Source organism: Prionailurus viverrinus, chromosome D3 (genome assembly GCF_022837055.1).
Source record: "Prionailurus viverrinus isolate Anna chromosome D3, UM_Priviv_1.0, whole genome shotgun sequence".
NCBI lineage: Eukaryota > Metazoa > Chordata > Mammalia > Carnivora > Felidae > Prionailurus > Prionailurus viverrinus.
The window spans coordinates 38,432,225-38,448,564 of NC_062572.1; the positions used below are offsets into that span (position 1 = coordinate 38,432,225).

Here is a 16,340-nt window from a genome sequence, read left to right on the forward strand (position 1 = left end):
TTACTTTTTATTTTGGAGACAGAGTGTGTACGTGTCTGTGGGGGGGGCGGGGCGGGGAGGAGCAAAGAGAGAGAAGGAGAATCCCAAGCAGGCTCCATGCTCAACACAGAGCCTGACATGGGGCTCAATCCCACGAACCATGCTATCATCACCTGAGCCAAAATTACCAGTCTGATGCTTAACCAAATGAGCCACCCAGGCGCCCGAGGAAGCCGTTTTTCAAAGAACTCTAGGAACGGTCACAAGGTTCATCCCTGTGATGAAAAGCAGAGCAGGGGCAGGGTGGCGAATAGTTCTCTGATGACACAGCACAGCATTTACAGACCACAGGCCCTGACAGCCATCTTCATCTGACTGCCGTACAGCAAGATTTGTAGCAGTTTCTATAAGGACTCATCGTGACTTCGGGTTGAGTCAGAAACAAGTCGTTATGTAAAAGCCATTGAACATTCCATTATTGCTTAAAAAAAAAAAAGATTTGATTCATCTAGGAAAAGCCAATTTTGACCAAGTACTTTTCAAAAAAAAGTTTTTAATGTTTATTTTTTGAGAGAGACACAGTGTGAGGAGGGGAGGGGCAGAGAGAGAGAGAGGGAAACACAGAATCTGAAGCAGGCTTCAGGCTCTGAGCTGTCAGCACAGAGCCTGACACGGGGCTCGAACTCATGAACCAAGAGATCATGACTTAAGCCGAGGTCGGACGCTCAACCAACTGAGCCACCCAGGCACCCCATGGCCAAGTGTTTTTAATGGCAGTTCTTAGTTTCCATTTTCTTTACCCTTTTCTGATTTCTCTGTTTCCTTGGTTGAAAGCATGCACTCTGATTAGATGGTGGTTCAGTCATACAAAAAGCAGTACCTTCCAAGCAGGACCAATCTTTGAGCTCAGGACAGCTCCCCTGGTAGCGTCCACCTACCCCAAGCTGAAAAGTGAGTCTGAAGCCTCACGTGGTTCAGAGCCACTGTGTGGAGGGTGCGGCCAGGCAACCTGCAGGTTCCCCAGCAGCCCCCCTTTCAGCCTCGCTCCTCTCAGCTGGACTTGCTCTGTCTGGGAGGAATTGGAGACGTCAGGCTCGGAGCCCCTGCTGGTCACTTGTGGGCACTTCCAGTCTCCTGGTACATGTGCTGCTACTGATCCCCTCCAGCCCTTGCCTGGGGTGGGAGGCAGGGGAGGGCAGCAGCAAGGCCTCTGCCCCTTTGGCCTGATGAATAGTCATGGGACTTTTAAGCAAACTTAAGTGGGACTGAGGTGAAAGACAGAAGCTCTAACTGCCTTCTCAGATAAAGACATAGCAAGTAAATTACTTAAAGCAGAGAATCAGTCAGCGCAGACATGTATTTGTGGCTGTTAGTGTTCTGATCCAGTTGCTTCTGAGATATTTTTTTCATGGAAAACTTGGGACACGTTAGTGGGGGCCCTGGCTCTGTGTGGCTGAGAGTCCATCTGCGTGTCTTACAGGGGCAGTGTGCTGTGGACAGAGCCCCAGAGTACATCCCCAGTGCTCACCAGTTTGGCCTCATGCAAAGCAGCCATTTTGTGTTGCCCTTCAATCAGCTGGCTGTCAGAAAGAGGTGGGTATTGTTCTAAAGTCTTTATTAGATGTCTCACCGATAAATGAATCCAGGAGGTATTCTTCAGCAATGAGTCTTTTCAGAAGCTTCTTGTATGTTATTATGGAGTATTCAACGTGCAACCAAATGGCAGTGGTGAAAAGGCAGAGACAGGAATGCAGCCTTTGTGCAAACCAGATGCTTAAAATGTGGTCCAGTGGGGTTCTGTGGTTTGTCCTTACCCCTTCTTGATGAAGGCTAGCTGCTGCCTCTGTATGAATATAGAAAAGCACATAGGTAGGGAATCTCTCTAAATCATCTTGTTCTAGAATCTCAAGTCCTCTAGATCTATCATCCTCTGGACTTTCAACCCCATTCTGTTGTAAGCATTTACTAATCTGATCAAATTGTCCACCCAAACTCTTTCACTGTGCCTTTCAAACTCCCTGGTGCCACACCCACACCAATCTGTGCATTCCTTCTTGCCCTCACACCTGCTTGTCCCCAAGGGCTCTTCCTTGACAAAGCTAGCTCACATCCCACAGATGAGGCCTGGGGATTCCACATTCCTCCTCTCCTCTGAATCCTTCAGACTGCACCTGGTGTTATGGCCACCTGTGATCACTGCCCCTATGGCACCGTCTTCAGACCTTGCCTCAGTGTCTTTGTTCCAGAACTTGGGCCATCATTTTCCATGAATTCGGCCACCCCACACTGGACCTTCCAAGTCTTCTGGCTCCTGTCAGAGGGCTTTTCCTCAGCCACATTCTCCCCACGGTCACACACACCCTTGCCTACTTTGTAAATATCCATCCCACTTCCAACCAGAATCTCTACCTGAAGCATCCTATTAACCCCGTCCTCCTCATATCTACTGTTACCTCCCATTCCAACAGCTCCTCAACTGCATCAAGACCTTGAACCTGTCATGCTTTCTCACAAACCCTCCCTCTACAACTCCCCTAGAATAGTTTATCCCCAATACCGATGGGCACAGTGCCATTATTACAGGTGCTCCTTTGCAAACTTCCACCACGGCCCCAGGAAAAATTCATACTTCCTAATCTGTACCAGAATCCACATTGGTGGTCAAGTCTGCAGAAGTACATATCTCTTTCTTACCTGGTTTGACTTGAAAGCCATGGCCACTGATTTGAGATAGAACCTCCAGACTACATGAGTAGCCAATACTATTCTCTATTATGTTCATTTTTTTTTTAATTTTTTTTTTCAATGTTTATTTTTTTGGGGATAGAGAGAGAGACAGAGCATGAATGGGGGAGGGGCAGAGAGAGAGGGAGACACAGAATCGGAAACAGGCTCCAGGCCCTGAGCCATCAGCCCAGAGCCCGACGCGGGGCTCGAACTCACGGACCGTGAGATCGTGACCTGGCTGAAGTCGGACGCTTAACCGACTGCGCCACCCAGGCGCCCCTATTATGTTCATTTTTAAAAAAATTTTTATAGCTTCTCTTATCTCAAAACTCCGTGCATTCCCACAGCCTCTCTTCATGCCCCAGTTGATGACTGCCTCAGTGAACAGAGAACTCTCCTCATCTGTCCACTACCCAAAAGAGCACCCCTGCTGCCTTTGTCCCCACCCTTGTACCTCTTCCCCTGCACCACAGAGGAAGGGTCCTGCTCCCCATCTTGCTTGCCTCTGGAGCCCATCACCTCTCTCAGAGCCATCACCCTCTTCCTCATCAGTGTTAACAAGAGGAGCAAACACTTGTGCCACAAATTGCCTTGATATTTAACACTCGCTGTCCCAGAGTGCTTTAGTGTTGTGCTTTCTTCTGCGGGAGGATACCCAGATGCAGCCTTCCCTCCACTGCTGTGTGGTGCTGTCTCCCATGGAGCCCCGGTAGGGGGTTCCTGGCTGTCCACCCAAATCTACCCCATTGTTTTAGCATACTCGGCACTGTCTGCAAACAAAGTGCTGAGCTTTGTGGGGCTTGCTCCTGCCATTCAGAGCTCAGCTGAAACAGCACCTTTTCAGGGCTGCCTGCCCTCTTTAATAAAACCACCAGTTGGCCTCTCATGACCCAATTTTATCTCTGATAGATTTCTAGTATTAGTTTTGCGGGAGAAAGGACATTCCTCTTTGTTTAGTGCTCCAGCCTCAGCATCTAGAACAGTCTCTGGCAGACATCTGTATGTGGTAACTATTAGTTGGGTGAACAGATGGATGAATGAATGAAAGAATAATGAATGACTCTCTGCTGAGATGTTAAATACACAGGTTGAAACAGTTATTAGATTCTCTCTTTGAGGTTATTTTTACATGTGAAAGTTTCTTTCTGAGGCCTGAGCTCTTGTTTTCCTACAGGCTCTCAGTTCAGCTAAGTATCCGGACATTTGCCTCCAGCGGTCTGATTTACTACATGGCTCATCAGAACCAAGTTGATTATGCCACGCTCCAGCTGCATGGGGGCCACCTTCACTTCATGTTTGATCTTGGGAAAGGCAGAACAAAGGTCTCCCACCCTGCAGTGATCAGTGATGGCAGGTGGCACACGGTATGCCCTCAGGAAGCTGGTGAATCCCTCGTGCTAAGGTTTATTCCATCCATCCCTTGTATCCATTCCAGTTCGCTGTCATGAAGTGATCCCCTTTGGTTTCTAGCTTGCTTTGTGTCCACTATCTCCTCTATAGATATAAGCTTCTTGTAGGCAGGGACCTTTTCTGCATCCTGAAAGGCACTCAGCAGCTAACATTGGTGGAATGAATGAAAGGTACCAGAAGCGTTCTCACCTTGATGAGAAGTAAATCAAGCCTACCTGTGGCATGAGTGGGCCAACCCTTAGGTCATGGCATTTGCTTTCTTATAACTAGGCCTCAGGGGTTCTTCCCATTCTAACGTGCGCTTTGCCTGTGCCTGCTCCAGCCTCCTGCCAGGCTTGGTCTCCTCAACACCAACTGTGTAAAAATCAGAGCCATCCTTTAGGATCTCATTCAGGTTATTACAGCTATAATGAACAGATGCTGCAAACAAACATCTGTTACAGTTTTCTCAGATTCCTTTAAAACTGTGGATATTCTCATTTTGCTCTAGGTCAAGACAGAGCACTTTAAAAGAAAGGGCTTCATGACAGTTGATGGCCAGGAATCCCCCACGGTGACAGCTGTGGGAGATGGTACCATGTTGGATGTGGAAGGAAAGCTGTACCTAGGAGGTCTTCCCTCTGAGTACAGAGCCAGGAACATTGGAAACGTAAGCTGTGTTTTCTGTTTGGAGCCCGTCTTACCTTTATTGTGGTTGTGCTTTTGTGGTTTTATTTGTAGAAGAAAAAGTTTATGTTGAATTATCTTGTTTGAAACTGGAGCTTGGCTGCATGATGCACACCTTTTAAACTGCATCCCTAAATTGTGTTGGGGCTTCCCCTTGAAGCTCAGCCAGCCTTTCCTACCTGTTAGTTAATGAACGTTTCCCCTTCCCAGCCATTTAGCTCTGGTACAATGCAGGAAAGTCCAGTAGATTTGTATTTGCAGATTAGAAAACTCGGCATCTTGATTTCTACACTACTTAATCAAAATGATGGAAAACACCTTTACTGCATTACTAGCCAAGATACTCCTAGCTAGTAGCATTCCGTTAGATGTTTATGTAAACTATTGTGGAAATTCGATTTTAAAAACCAAAAGTTAACATTCTAATGTGTTTGTTGAAGCATAGGAACATTTTACCCTTGCCCTTCTTGTTCTACTTAGAGCATCTATTCTCATGTCACTTGGTTTAGATCACCCACAGTGTCCCCGCCTGCATTGGGGAGGTGATACTGAATGGCAAACAGCTGGACAAAAGCAGCCCAGTGTCTGCATTTGCAGTAAGCAGGTGCTATGCAGTGGCCCAGGAAGGAACGTTCTTTGAAGGCAGTGGATACGCAGCTCTTGGTATGTATTATCAATGATCTCAAAAGAAATCTTTGGGTTTATTTAGCCTGCACTCTGAAATGGATCCAGTGATATGTCCTGATAGGACAGGACCCCCTGAACAAGACTGCAGCAAGACCATTTTAGTTAAGTGTTCGAGTTTATTCTAATTTCTCAGCTTCTAATGTAAAAGCCTTCTCCCCCTCATGCTATCCAGATGGCCTGCTGCAGGCTTGTTCCCACCAGGAGGGCGGCAACTTCAGGCAGAGGGCAGACATGTGGTACTGGTTTTGTCTGTACTTTCCCTAAATTTATGTGAGCCACATTCTCTCTGCCCAAGTTAATAAAGGCCTTTGACAAAAATCAACATAAAATATCTAGACCAGCCAGCCAAATGCAAGTCAGATTTGATGAAGAAATTGACTCCATTGAGACTGTTGACAATACTGATCCTAAGTAGAGGAATTTAAATGTCTAAAATGCCTTCAAATGTAAATTCCTCACGGCCTAGAACTAAGCCTTTGTAATGTATCTGGCCTTCCCTCTCCATCTGATTTGCTGTTTGCACTCACAACCCTGCTCCTCTTGGCCTCTGTTCTGCTTTCTACCACAGGGAACCGCGTTTCTCTGGCTTCCAGGGAGGTCCTGGTGGAAGATTAGGGGCGGGCGGGAGGAAAGGAAAAGCTAGCACACTTCTCTCCTTCACTCTGTGCTTCCAAGAAGCTCTGGTAACACGGCCTTCTCCCAATTTTCCTCTAACCCTGGGCTGAACAACCATCTGCTATGTAGCCCCAGTTTGGTTTCTCAGCTTTTCTATCACTTGAATAAAATATACATTTAATTAAATCCTCAAGTAAAAAAACCTAGCGTGGATATGAATATGCTCAGTAAATGACACCATACCCAGTATATAGATATTGGGAAAATAAAGTAGACTATTGCCGGATAGATGATGAAGGGATTATATGGATCAAATCCCTTTCGGTTTTTTCCCTATGTGTCTCTAGAAGAGAGGATGTGCCTGCCTGGGCTCCGGTCTGGCTCAGCCCTGGTAGGTCTTGAATAGCATCACTTCATCTTACAGATGAGGAAGCTGAGGATGGTGCTGGATCCAGAGAAAGAGCTAGCACCAGGCCTCCTGAGCTAGGAACCAAAATGCACAGCCAGCCAGCCCACGGCCTCTCTGACTCTGAACCCTCCTGGGCCAGGCTCACCCCTAACTTGGGGTTATCCTTGTATTTTTCAGTCAAGGAAGGCTACAAAGTCCGATCAGATGTAAATATAACACTGGAATTTCGTACCACCTCCGAGAATGGTGTCCTCCTGGGGATCAGCAGCGCCAAAGTAGATGCCATCGGATTAGAGATTGTGAATGGCAAGGTAAGTGCTTGATCTTGATGGGGTTCTCCTTTATCCCAGTGCCAGAGACAGAGCAATTGAGAAACAGTAGAAATACCTAGATCCAGGGTTGCCTGGGTGGTTCAGTCAGTTAAGCATCTGGCTTTGGCTCAGGTCATGAACTCATGGCTCCTGGCTTCGAGCCCCGCATCGGGCTCTGTGCTGACAGCTCAGAGCCTGCTTCAGATTCTGTCTCCATCTCTCTCTCTGCCCCTCCCCTGCTTGTGTACTATTTCTCTCTCTCAAATATAAACAAACATTTAAAAAATTAAAAAACAAAAAAACAAGAAATACCTAGATCCAAACTTCCAATGATCATTTCAGTGGAAAAGAGAAAAGGTTTAATTAATCTGAAAAAGATTAAAAATGACAAAAATGAAATTAAACTTAAAGCAAAATTGCAATCTTACTACAACAGAAATCTTTTCTCCAGAGGCATCTGAAAATTGCCAACCTGATGCTCTCCCTTCCCTAATATTTGTTAACATTTCATTTGGAAGTAATTACAGATTGATAGCAAGTTATAGTAAAATATATAAGGAGGTTCTCCCGTGTTAGCATCTGCATAACTTTTTTTTTTTTTTAATTTAAAAAAGTTTTTTTTCGTATTTATTTTTGAGAGAGAGAGGCAGACTGCAAGTGAGGGAAGGGCAGAGAGTGAGAGAGGGAGACACACAATCTGGAAGCAGGCCCCAAGCTCTGAGCTGTCAGCACAGAATCCGACATGGGGGTCGAACCCATGAACTGTGAGATCATGACCTGAGCCGAAGTCAGCTCCCCGAGTCACCCAGACGCTCTGCATAACTCTTAAAAAAAATTTTTTTTTAATGTTTACTTATTTTTGAGAGAAATAGAGGGGCAGAGAGAGAGGCAGACACAGAATCCAAAGCAGGCTCTAGGCTCTCAGCTGTCAGCAGAGAGCCCAATGCAGGGCTCAAACTCATGAACTGTGAGATTGTGACCTGAACCAAGGTTGAATGCTTACCCGACTGAGCTACCCAGGTGTCCCTGCATAACTCTTACACAACATCAAATCCATGAAATAGACATTGGCATAATCCAGAGTTTTTTTCAGTTGAGTTATTTATACATGTACATGTGTGTCTGTAGCTCTACACAATTTTGTTTAGCTTTATGTATCCACCCTCATAGTCAAGATACTTAATTGTACCTCAAGGCTCTCTCGACCCACCCCTTCATATCCACACCAACTCTCTCTCTAGCCCTGGGCAACCACTGATCTGTTCTCCAGCTCTCTGTTATTTCATGAGTATTATATAAATGATATGATACAGTATATGTCCTCTTGAGATTGGCTTTGTACACTCAGCCTCATTTCCTGGCATTGATCTGGGCTGTTGTGTTTATCAGTGGTTCATTTTTCTTTTTTTTTTTATTGCAGAGTATTCCATGTGATGGATATACCACAGTCTAATTTTTTTAATTCTATATATATATATATATATATATATATTTTTTTTTTTTTCTGTAACTATTCTGCTCTTTTCAGTCGCCAGTCTTTCCCATGTTCAGAACAAAATGAACTTAACAATTAGGATACCTTAGTCTCTTTCGCTTGAAAACTGCCTCTAGGTGCAAGCAAGATGTGAGGGAAGAGAGTCTTCCTTGTCCTTTCTTTTCTGTAAGTTCTCTCTTGACAATAGCTGAGGTGTGGCTTGGCATTCCTGGTCCTTAGGCATAGCCTCTGTCTTTTGTGCACTAGGCCAGTTGTCCCTGGCAGTGTCAGCCATCACCAGGTTGTGGGAACTTATCCTGGAGATTATTAGGCCAACATCCCCTGCAGATCAAGCTTCCCATCCCTGGTCAGGGGCACTGCTGTCTCTTCAGCCACCTCCTGCGTCCCCCAGAGGATCACAGGAGAACTGGGGAGTTGCTGCCAGGCCATGGGGATGAAAGGCGTCTCTTAAATCCTCTCTACCTACCTACACTTTTCACCATTTCTCTTGCACTGTGGTCAACTTGTGTTGCTCTGGAACTAAGATGCTTGACTCTTTTTAAGCTACTGCCTCCTGCAAGGAAGGAACAAGTCTCTGTGCTCTAGATTTTTCCCAATTTTATTTGCAATCTCATTTGCCTATTTCTAGTACTTCTGCTTCTTCCCCACTGGGTTTCCGGCCGCAAGGACATCCTAGAATGGGGGTGAGGAGGATGTAAGAAAATCAGATCCACCTCTTGTCCTTCACCTCTTCTCCCCCCTTATTTCATCTTCATGTCTAAACAAAGCTGCCTCTACATCATACCGCTTGCCCCTCTACACTGTGGCTTATAGCCAAAGGCTTCCTCATCTGGACTTCAAAAGAATTTTGAAAAATTCTGTATCGTGCATATTTTTATATGACATCTGAGAAACATTATTAGAAGTGTAACAGTTGCCAAAAATGTAATTTCTGATGTATATTTTACCTCTACTATTGGCTTATTTTTCCTTTAAAACTTTTCTTAGCTGTTGCCCGAGGGTCTATAGTATACATCTTTAATTTATCACAGTTGACCTCGAAATACACGGAGTCACCTCTACAACAGTATTCTTACAAGTATTCCCTGCTAGCTTTTGCAAGTCTTAGATTTTTTTGTGTGTTACAACTTGCTGTGGTAGGGCACCTATAGTCTGTCACAAGAGAGTCGGTAAATGGTCCTTCATAGGTGCTAGCCATCTGCTACAAACTGACCCTCTAAACCCATCAGCTCCTGCAGGCCTGAAAAAGGTACTGATTTGAGGGCAATGGCTTGGGCTTCTTCCCATGGAGGTGGTCACTGATCCTTTCTGTAGTTTCGGGAGTGATGAAACCTGCATCCTTTATGAGGTTATTTTTCAAAATCATTGTTTTTCATAGCTTGCCCTCCTTTTTAGCAGAATGGGGGGATTTATCTACTCCAAGAGCATTATATAAATGAATGGTGTTCCTTAAACATAGAAAAATTCACCAAGGTATTTGTGCCTTGTTTGTTTAGATCTTGTTTCATGTTAACAATGGTGCTGGTCGGATAACAGCCACATATAAACCCAAAGCTACCAGTACTCTGTGCGATGGAAGATGGCACACACTTCAAGCTCAGAAAAGCAAACACCGCTTGGTTCTGATTGTTGATGGGAATGCAGCTCACGCTGAAAGTCCACACACCCAGTCCACCTCAGCAGACACCAACAATCCCATTTATGTGGGCGGCTACCCTGGTACGTATGGGTGTCTGCTTTGCCCATTCACTTTTAAGGAGCTCTGTCAGTTCAGCTGGATACAGAATAGGGATTGAGAAAAATACATGGTTTGGGTGACAAATCCTTTACATTTTAGAAAGTCTATCTCAAATACCTAGAAGTTCTTGGAAAAGTTAAAATAATCTACACAAGTAAATTCATCGTTAGGTAAGACTCTGAGAACACCGGATGCAATGTAAAGTAAGCGAGATGACTTTACTGAGGCAAGTCATCTTAGATGACCCCCCAGAGTAGGAAGTCATTTTAGGGCAGGTAACCATTTTAGAGGACAAAGAAACATGATCTTATCCTCTGACATCGATTCTGGATTTGAATTCTGCATTTCGGATGTTCCCAGTGATTTTTACAAATAACGAAATAAACATCTCTTTGATGACTTTTAAGTCATAACTATACCTTAAAATTACCATATATTAAAAGTTTTCATTGACTTATCACAGAAGCAACATATGTGGGAGAACAGTGTTCTAATTGTGATGAAGAAACTACTTGATAATTACTTTTGCTCCTATTGTGCTAGTCATGTCATTTAACAAAATTAAGCAAGACTTCTCTCTTAACAGCTGACGTAAAGCAAAACTGCCTGAGCAGCCAGACCTCCTTCCGGGGGTGCTTGAGAAAGCTCACTCTGATTAAGGGCCCACAAGTGCAATCCTATGACTTCAGCAGAGCTTTTGATCTACAAGGAGTTTTCCCTCATTCCTGTCCTGGGTCTGAACCCTGAATTTCAGAGCAACTCCCCAGTTGGGAATCATTGTTTATATTTTGAGGAGAATTGTTTTTGTGAATTAAAATCTCTCTTCAGTTCTGATTTCATTTTCAACTCAGGTTAAGTGTTTCCAGAGAGAAATTTTGTACTTGTATTAAACTAAAACCATGTGTACAACAAATACCTCTATTAAATAGTTTAAAATGTAAATTGAATTAAGTGGCTCACTTTTTCTTTGTAAACATTGAATATTCTGTTGATTACCTGACAGTTTTTCATGTTTTACATTTTGAATTTTATACAAATATGGAGTCTGGTCCAAGATAGTGATGTAGGAAGACCCTGAATTCACCTCCTCCACAATCTATACCTATTTATAGAGCAGTTCCTCCTGAAGAACTGAGGGCTGACTGGATGGCTTCTGTGGCACAGAGCACATAAAGAGTGGCAAGAGAGGTGGGGACATGGTAACAAAAGGAACCCCCACCCCTGTGAATTGCAGTGGGGAAGGATAGCATTGAGGGACCATGAGCTGATCTGTCTGCTCTACAGCACAGAAAAAAGCCGTCCTTTAAAAGAGCAACTAGTATCTAAGAGATCCTACCTTGTAAGTCCACCAAACAGGAGAGCTGCTGGAACTGTCTCTGGGTCGGAAGGGCTGGCAAGTACCATGGTTTACACTCCCCCGAACACCTCGATAGCACAGGCAGGAGCAGGGTTTGGTGCCTTAGCTGGCCTGCCACGTTAGTACTGGGTTCCCTGGAGCACAAAAAAAAAGCCATGGTATAAAAGAGCAAATAGAATACAAAAGAGCCAGCCCTAAAACCACCAGACAGTGGGGGAGATGCTGGAACTCTTTCTAGGTTGGAGGGGCTGGCAAGTGCCATGGTTTACGTTCCCCATCTACCTTGATAGTGTGGATGGGAAGAAGGTCCAGGCACCAGAGCTGGCCTACTGCCTGAGTCCTGGGCCACTAGCCCACACCATCCCAGCCATTCCACCAAGGAGGCCCCGAAACAGCACACACTAGAACACCCCTTGTCAATGCTCACTATAGCTCCAGCCATCCCATCAAGGTGACACAGGCACAAAGCACCCCAGAATACTCCATGCCTATACCACTTCGGCTCCAGACTGCTTGCCAGGGCACCCTGGTGAAGAGGATGCTGGGACTTCCTGGCTCATGCTGCTTTGGCTCCAGCCACCCCACCAAGGTGGCCAATATTCAGAGTGACCAGGAACCCGAAGCCCCTGCCTGCCGTGGGGTTCCAGCCACATCACCAGGGCAGCCCCGGGGCAGAATGTCCCAGGATTCCCTGACCTGTGCCAGTTCTAATCGCCACACTAGGTCACTCCTTGTGCTTGTACCCACTGTGACTTCACCTGTCCTCAAGGATACCTTCTGGCCAGAGAGCCCTGGAACTGCCTGAGTCAATACCCACCATCAGCTACAGATCTCCTGCCCAGATGCCCCATACATGGAGCACCCCAGGTCCCTCTGGCCTGCCTCAGCTACAGCTGCCCCACCAGAGTGCCCACTGCACGGAGAGCCCTGAAACACCCCAGCCCACATCCACTTCAGCTTCAGCTGTCCTTCCAGGGTGCATGGAGTACTCTGGGACAGCCCAGCCCATACCCATGCCAGCTCCAGCCATCACACCAGGCACCCCAAGCACAGAGTGCCACGTGATCCCCAGCCTGCACCAGACACAGCTCCAGCCAGCCGGCCAAAGCCATAAAGACACACACATTCTACACGGGACAAGACCACTCCTTCAAGTTTAGAAGTGCTGCTCCGCCTATTTCAGAGGATCACACACAGAAAGTCAAGTAAAATGAGAAGACAGGGGCATATGCTCCCAATGAAAGAACAAGACACAAACTCAGAGAAAGAACTAAATGAAATGGAGATAAACAATACGCATGATAGAGTGTAAAGTAATATTCATAAAGATGCTCACCAGACTGGAGAAGAGTGGAAGAACTCAGTGAAAACTTCAACAAAGAGACGGCAAACATAAAAAAGAATCAGAATTGAAATTAATAACTGAAATAAAAAATACACTCTAGGGAGTCCATAGATTAGTAGATGCAGAAGATATCATCAGTCTGGAAAACAGGGTAATGAAAAGCACTCTGGCAGAACGGAAAAAAGAAAATAGTATTTTAAAAAAGGAAGGTAGGTTAAGGGATCTCTTGGACAACATCAAGCAAACGTTTACATTATAGGGGCCCAAGAAGATGACAGAGAGAGAAAGGAGCAGAAAACTTATTTGAATAAATAACAGCTGAAAACTTCCCCAACCTGGGGAAGTAACGGATATCCAGGTTCTGAAAGTACAGAGTTCCAAACAAAATGAACACAAGAAGGTACACAACTAAACACAAAATTAAAATGTCAAAGGTTAAAGATAAACAGACAATTTCAAAGCAGCAAGAGAAAAGCAAACTGTTATATACAAGGGAAACCCTATAGGGCTGCCAGCTGATTTTTCAGTAACCACTTTGTAGGCTAGAAGGGAGTGGGATGACATATTCAAACAGCTGAAAGACAAAAGCCTATAACCAAGAATACTCTACCCAGAAAGATTATCATTTAGAATTCAGAGACAGAGAAATAGTTTCCCAGTCAAAAGTTAAAGGAGTTCATTGATACTAAACATGTCTTATAAGAACCGTTAAAGGGACTTCTTTAAGTGGAAAACAAAAGGTCACAGAAGAAAATTATGAATAAAAAGATGTAAAAATATGACAGCATATACATAAAAGGTAGAGGGAGTAAAAAAGTTCTTTTAGGATGTGTTCACACTTAGATAACCATCAACTCAACATACACTGCTGTATTCTTAGGACCCTATACGTGAGCCTCATGGCAACCCAAACCCCAAAACATAACACATAAAGAGAAATAAAGCCAAATATGACACTACAGAAAGTCCTCAACTGCAAGAAGAGAGAGCAAGAATAGAATGGACAGAGAAGAATTACAAAGACCACTGAAAACAATTAACAAAATAGCAGTAAGTACATACCTCACAATAGTTACTTTAAATTAAATGGACTAAATGCTCTAATCAAAAGACATACAGAAGCAGAATGGATAAAAAAGCAAGACCCATCTATATGGTGCCTAAAGAGACTCACTTCAAACCTAAAGACAATACAGACGGAAAGTAAAGGGATGGAAAAAGATATACCATGTGAATATGGGGGTAGGGGAGGTAGGGGGGAAGCAACACTCACACCAGACAAGATGGACTTTAAAACAAAAACTATGATAAGAGACAGATAAAGGCAATACATTATGATAAAGGAGTCAATCCAACAAGAGGATACATAAATATCTATGTACCCAACACTGAAAAACCTAAATACATAAATATAAAAGGAGAAATTGACAGTAATACAATAATAGCAGGGGACTTCAATACTCCATTTACATAAAAGGAAAGAATATCCAGGCAGAAAACCAGTAAGAAAATAGTGTCTTTGAATGACATACTAACAAGACAAACCAGGTATGTATAGAACATTCCATTCAAAACCAGAGAATACACATTTTTCTCAAGTGCACACGGAACACTATTAGGATATGTTAGGTTACAAAACAAGTCTCAATAAATTTAAGATTAGAATTGTATTGTGTATCCTTTCCACAATTGTAAGAAACAGGAAATCAACCACACACACATAACACACACACGCACACCACAAAACACAAACACATGGAGGCTAAACAACATACTACTACTAAACAGTAAATGGGTTAACAAAGAATTCAAAGAGGACATTGAAATGAAAATGAAAACACAACAGTTCCTAAAGATTTTGAACTGTTGTGTGTTGATTTTCATTTGAGAAACTGAAAACCGTTCTAAGAGTGAAATTTATGGTAGTACAGACCTACCTCAAGAAACAAGAAAATTCTCAAATAATCTAACCTCACTCCTAAAGGAACTAAGAAAAGAAGAAAGCCCATTTAATCTACAATAATGGAGTCAACAATATACAATGGGGAAAGACAATCTCTTTAACAAATAGTTCTGGGGACCCTGGACAGCAAAAGAATGAAATGGACCACTTTCTTACACCATACACAAAAATAAAGTCAAAATGGATTAAAACCTAAATGTGAGACCTGTAACCATAAAACTCCTTGAAAAGAACATAAGCAACAATTTCTTTGACATCAGCCACGGAAACATTTTTCTAGATATGCCTCCTTAGGTGAGGGCAAAAAAAGCAAAAATAAATTTGGACTACACCACAATAAAAGGCTTCTACACAGTGGAGGAAACAATCAACAAAACAAAAAGGCAACCTACTGGATGGGAGAAGATATTTGCAAATGATACATTTTATAAGGAGTTAATATACAAAATATATAAAGAACTTATACAACTCAACACCAGAATACCCAAATACAATGGGCAAGGGACCACACATTTTCCAAAGGAGACTTACAGATGGCCAACAGACACAAGCAAAGATGCTCAACATCACTAGCCATTAGGAAAATGCAAATTAAAACCACAATGAGAGATAACCTTATACTTGTCAGGATGGTTAGAATCAAAAGGACAAGAAATAAGTGTTGGTAAGGATGTGGAGAAAAAGGAACCCTTATGCACTACTGATGGGAATGTAAACTGGTGCAGCCAGTGTGAAAAACAGTATGGAGGTTCCTCAAAAAAATTAAAAATAAGGGTGCCTGGTGGCTCAGTGGGTTAAGCATCCGACTTCAGCTCAGGTCATGATCTCACTGTCCATTAGTTCGAGCCCCACATTGGGCCCTGGGTTGACACCTCAGAGCCTGAGCCTGCTTCGGATTCTGTGTCTCCCTCTCTCTCTACCCCTCCCCTGCTCACATTCTCTCTCAAAAATAAATAAACATAAAAAATTTTTTTAATTAAAAATAGAACATATGACCCACTAATTCCACTACAGGGTATTTACCCAAAGAAAACAAAAACACTAATTTGAAAAGATATATACACTCCTATGTTTACTACAGTATTATTTACAATAGCCAAGATATGGAAGCAACCCCAGTGACCATCAATAAATAAATGGATGAAAAAGTGGACAGCATACATATAAAATGAAAAAAAGCAAAACCAGACCCATACCTACAGAGAACGAACTAATGAGGGCCAGAGGGGAGTGAGGCGGGGCAATGGGAAAATGGGTGAAGGGGGGTGGGAGGTGCAGACTTCCATCTATGGAATGAATAATGGGGATAAAAAATAACAGTGTAGGAGAGAAGATGGCAGCGTAGGAAGACGCTGGACTCACCGCACGTCCTGCTGATCACTTAGAATCCACCTACACCTGCCTAAATAACCCAGAAGACCGCCAGAGGATTAGCAGAACTGAGTCTCTAGAGCCAAGTGCAGACGAGAGGCCCACAGAAGAGGGTAGGAAGGGTGGCGAGGCAGTGCACGCTCCATGGACTGGCGGGAGGGAGCCGGGGCGGAGGGGCAGCCCGCCAGCCAAGCAGAGTCCTGAGTCTGGCTTGCAAAAGCAGAGGGGCCGGACAGAGTGTGTTCCGACAGCAAGCGGGACTTGACA

At 44.0% G+C, this 16,340-nt stretch overlaps 1 protein-coding gene across 3 annotated transcripts in view; it reads left to right on the plus strand.

Annotated features, from left to right (window-relative positions):
• The window catches only part of LAMA1 (laminin subunit alpha 1), a 168,541-nt gene extending 157,557 nt beyond the window's left edge, over window positions 1–10,984 (plus strand). For all 3 annotated transcript variants that reach the window (XM_047827002.1, XM_047827005.1, XM_047827004.1), the window contains exons 57-63: window positions 1,460–1,572; window positions 3,881–4,070; window positions 4,607–4,765; window positions 5,292–5,445; window positions 6,671–6,804; window positions 9,796–10,018; window positions 10,624–10,984. In XM_047827002.1, the coding sequence (XP_047682958.1) occupies window positions 1,460–1,572; window positions 3,881–4,070; window positions 4,607–4,765; window positions 5,292–5,445; window positions 6,671–6,804; window positions 9,796–10,018; window positions 10,624–10,784 (1,134 nt within the window). In that variant the 3' untranslated portion in view covers window positions 10,785–10,984. The remainder of the gene's footprint in view (window positions 1–1,459; window positions 1,573–3,880; window positions 4,071–4,606; window positions 4,766–5,291; window positions 5,446–6,670; window positions 6,805–9,795; window positions 10,019–10,623) is intronic.
• Window positions 10,985–16,340: the final 5,356 nt, after the last annotated feature.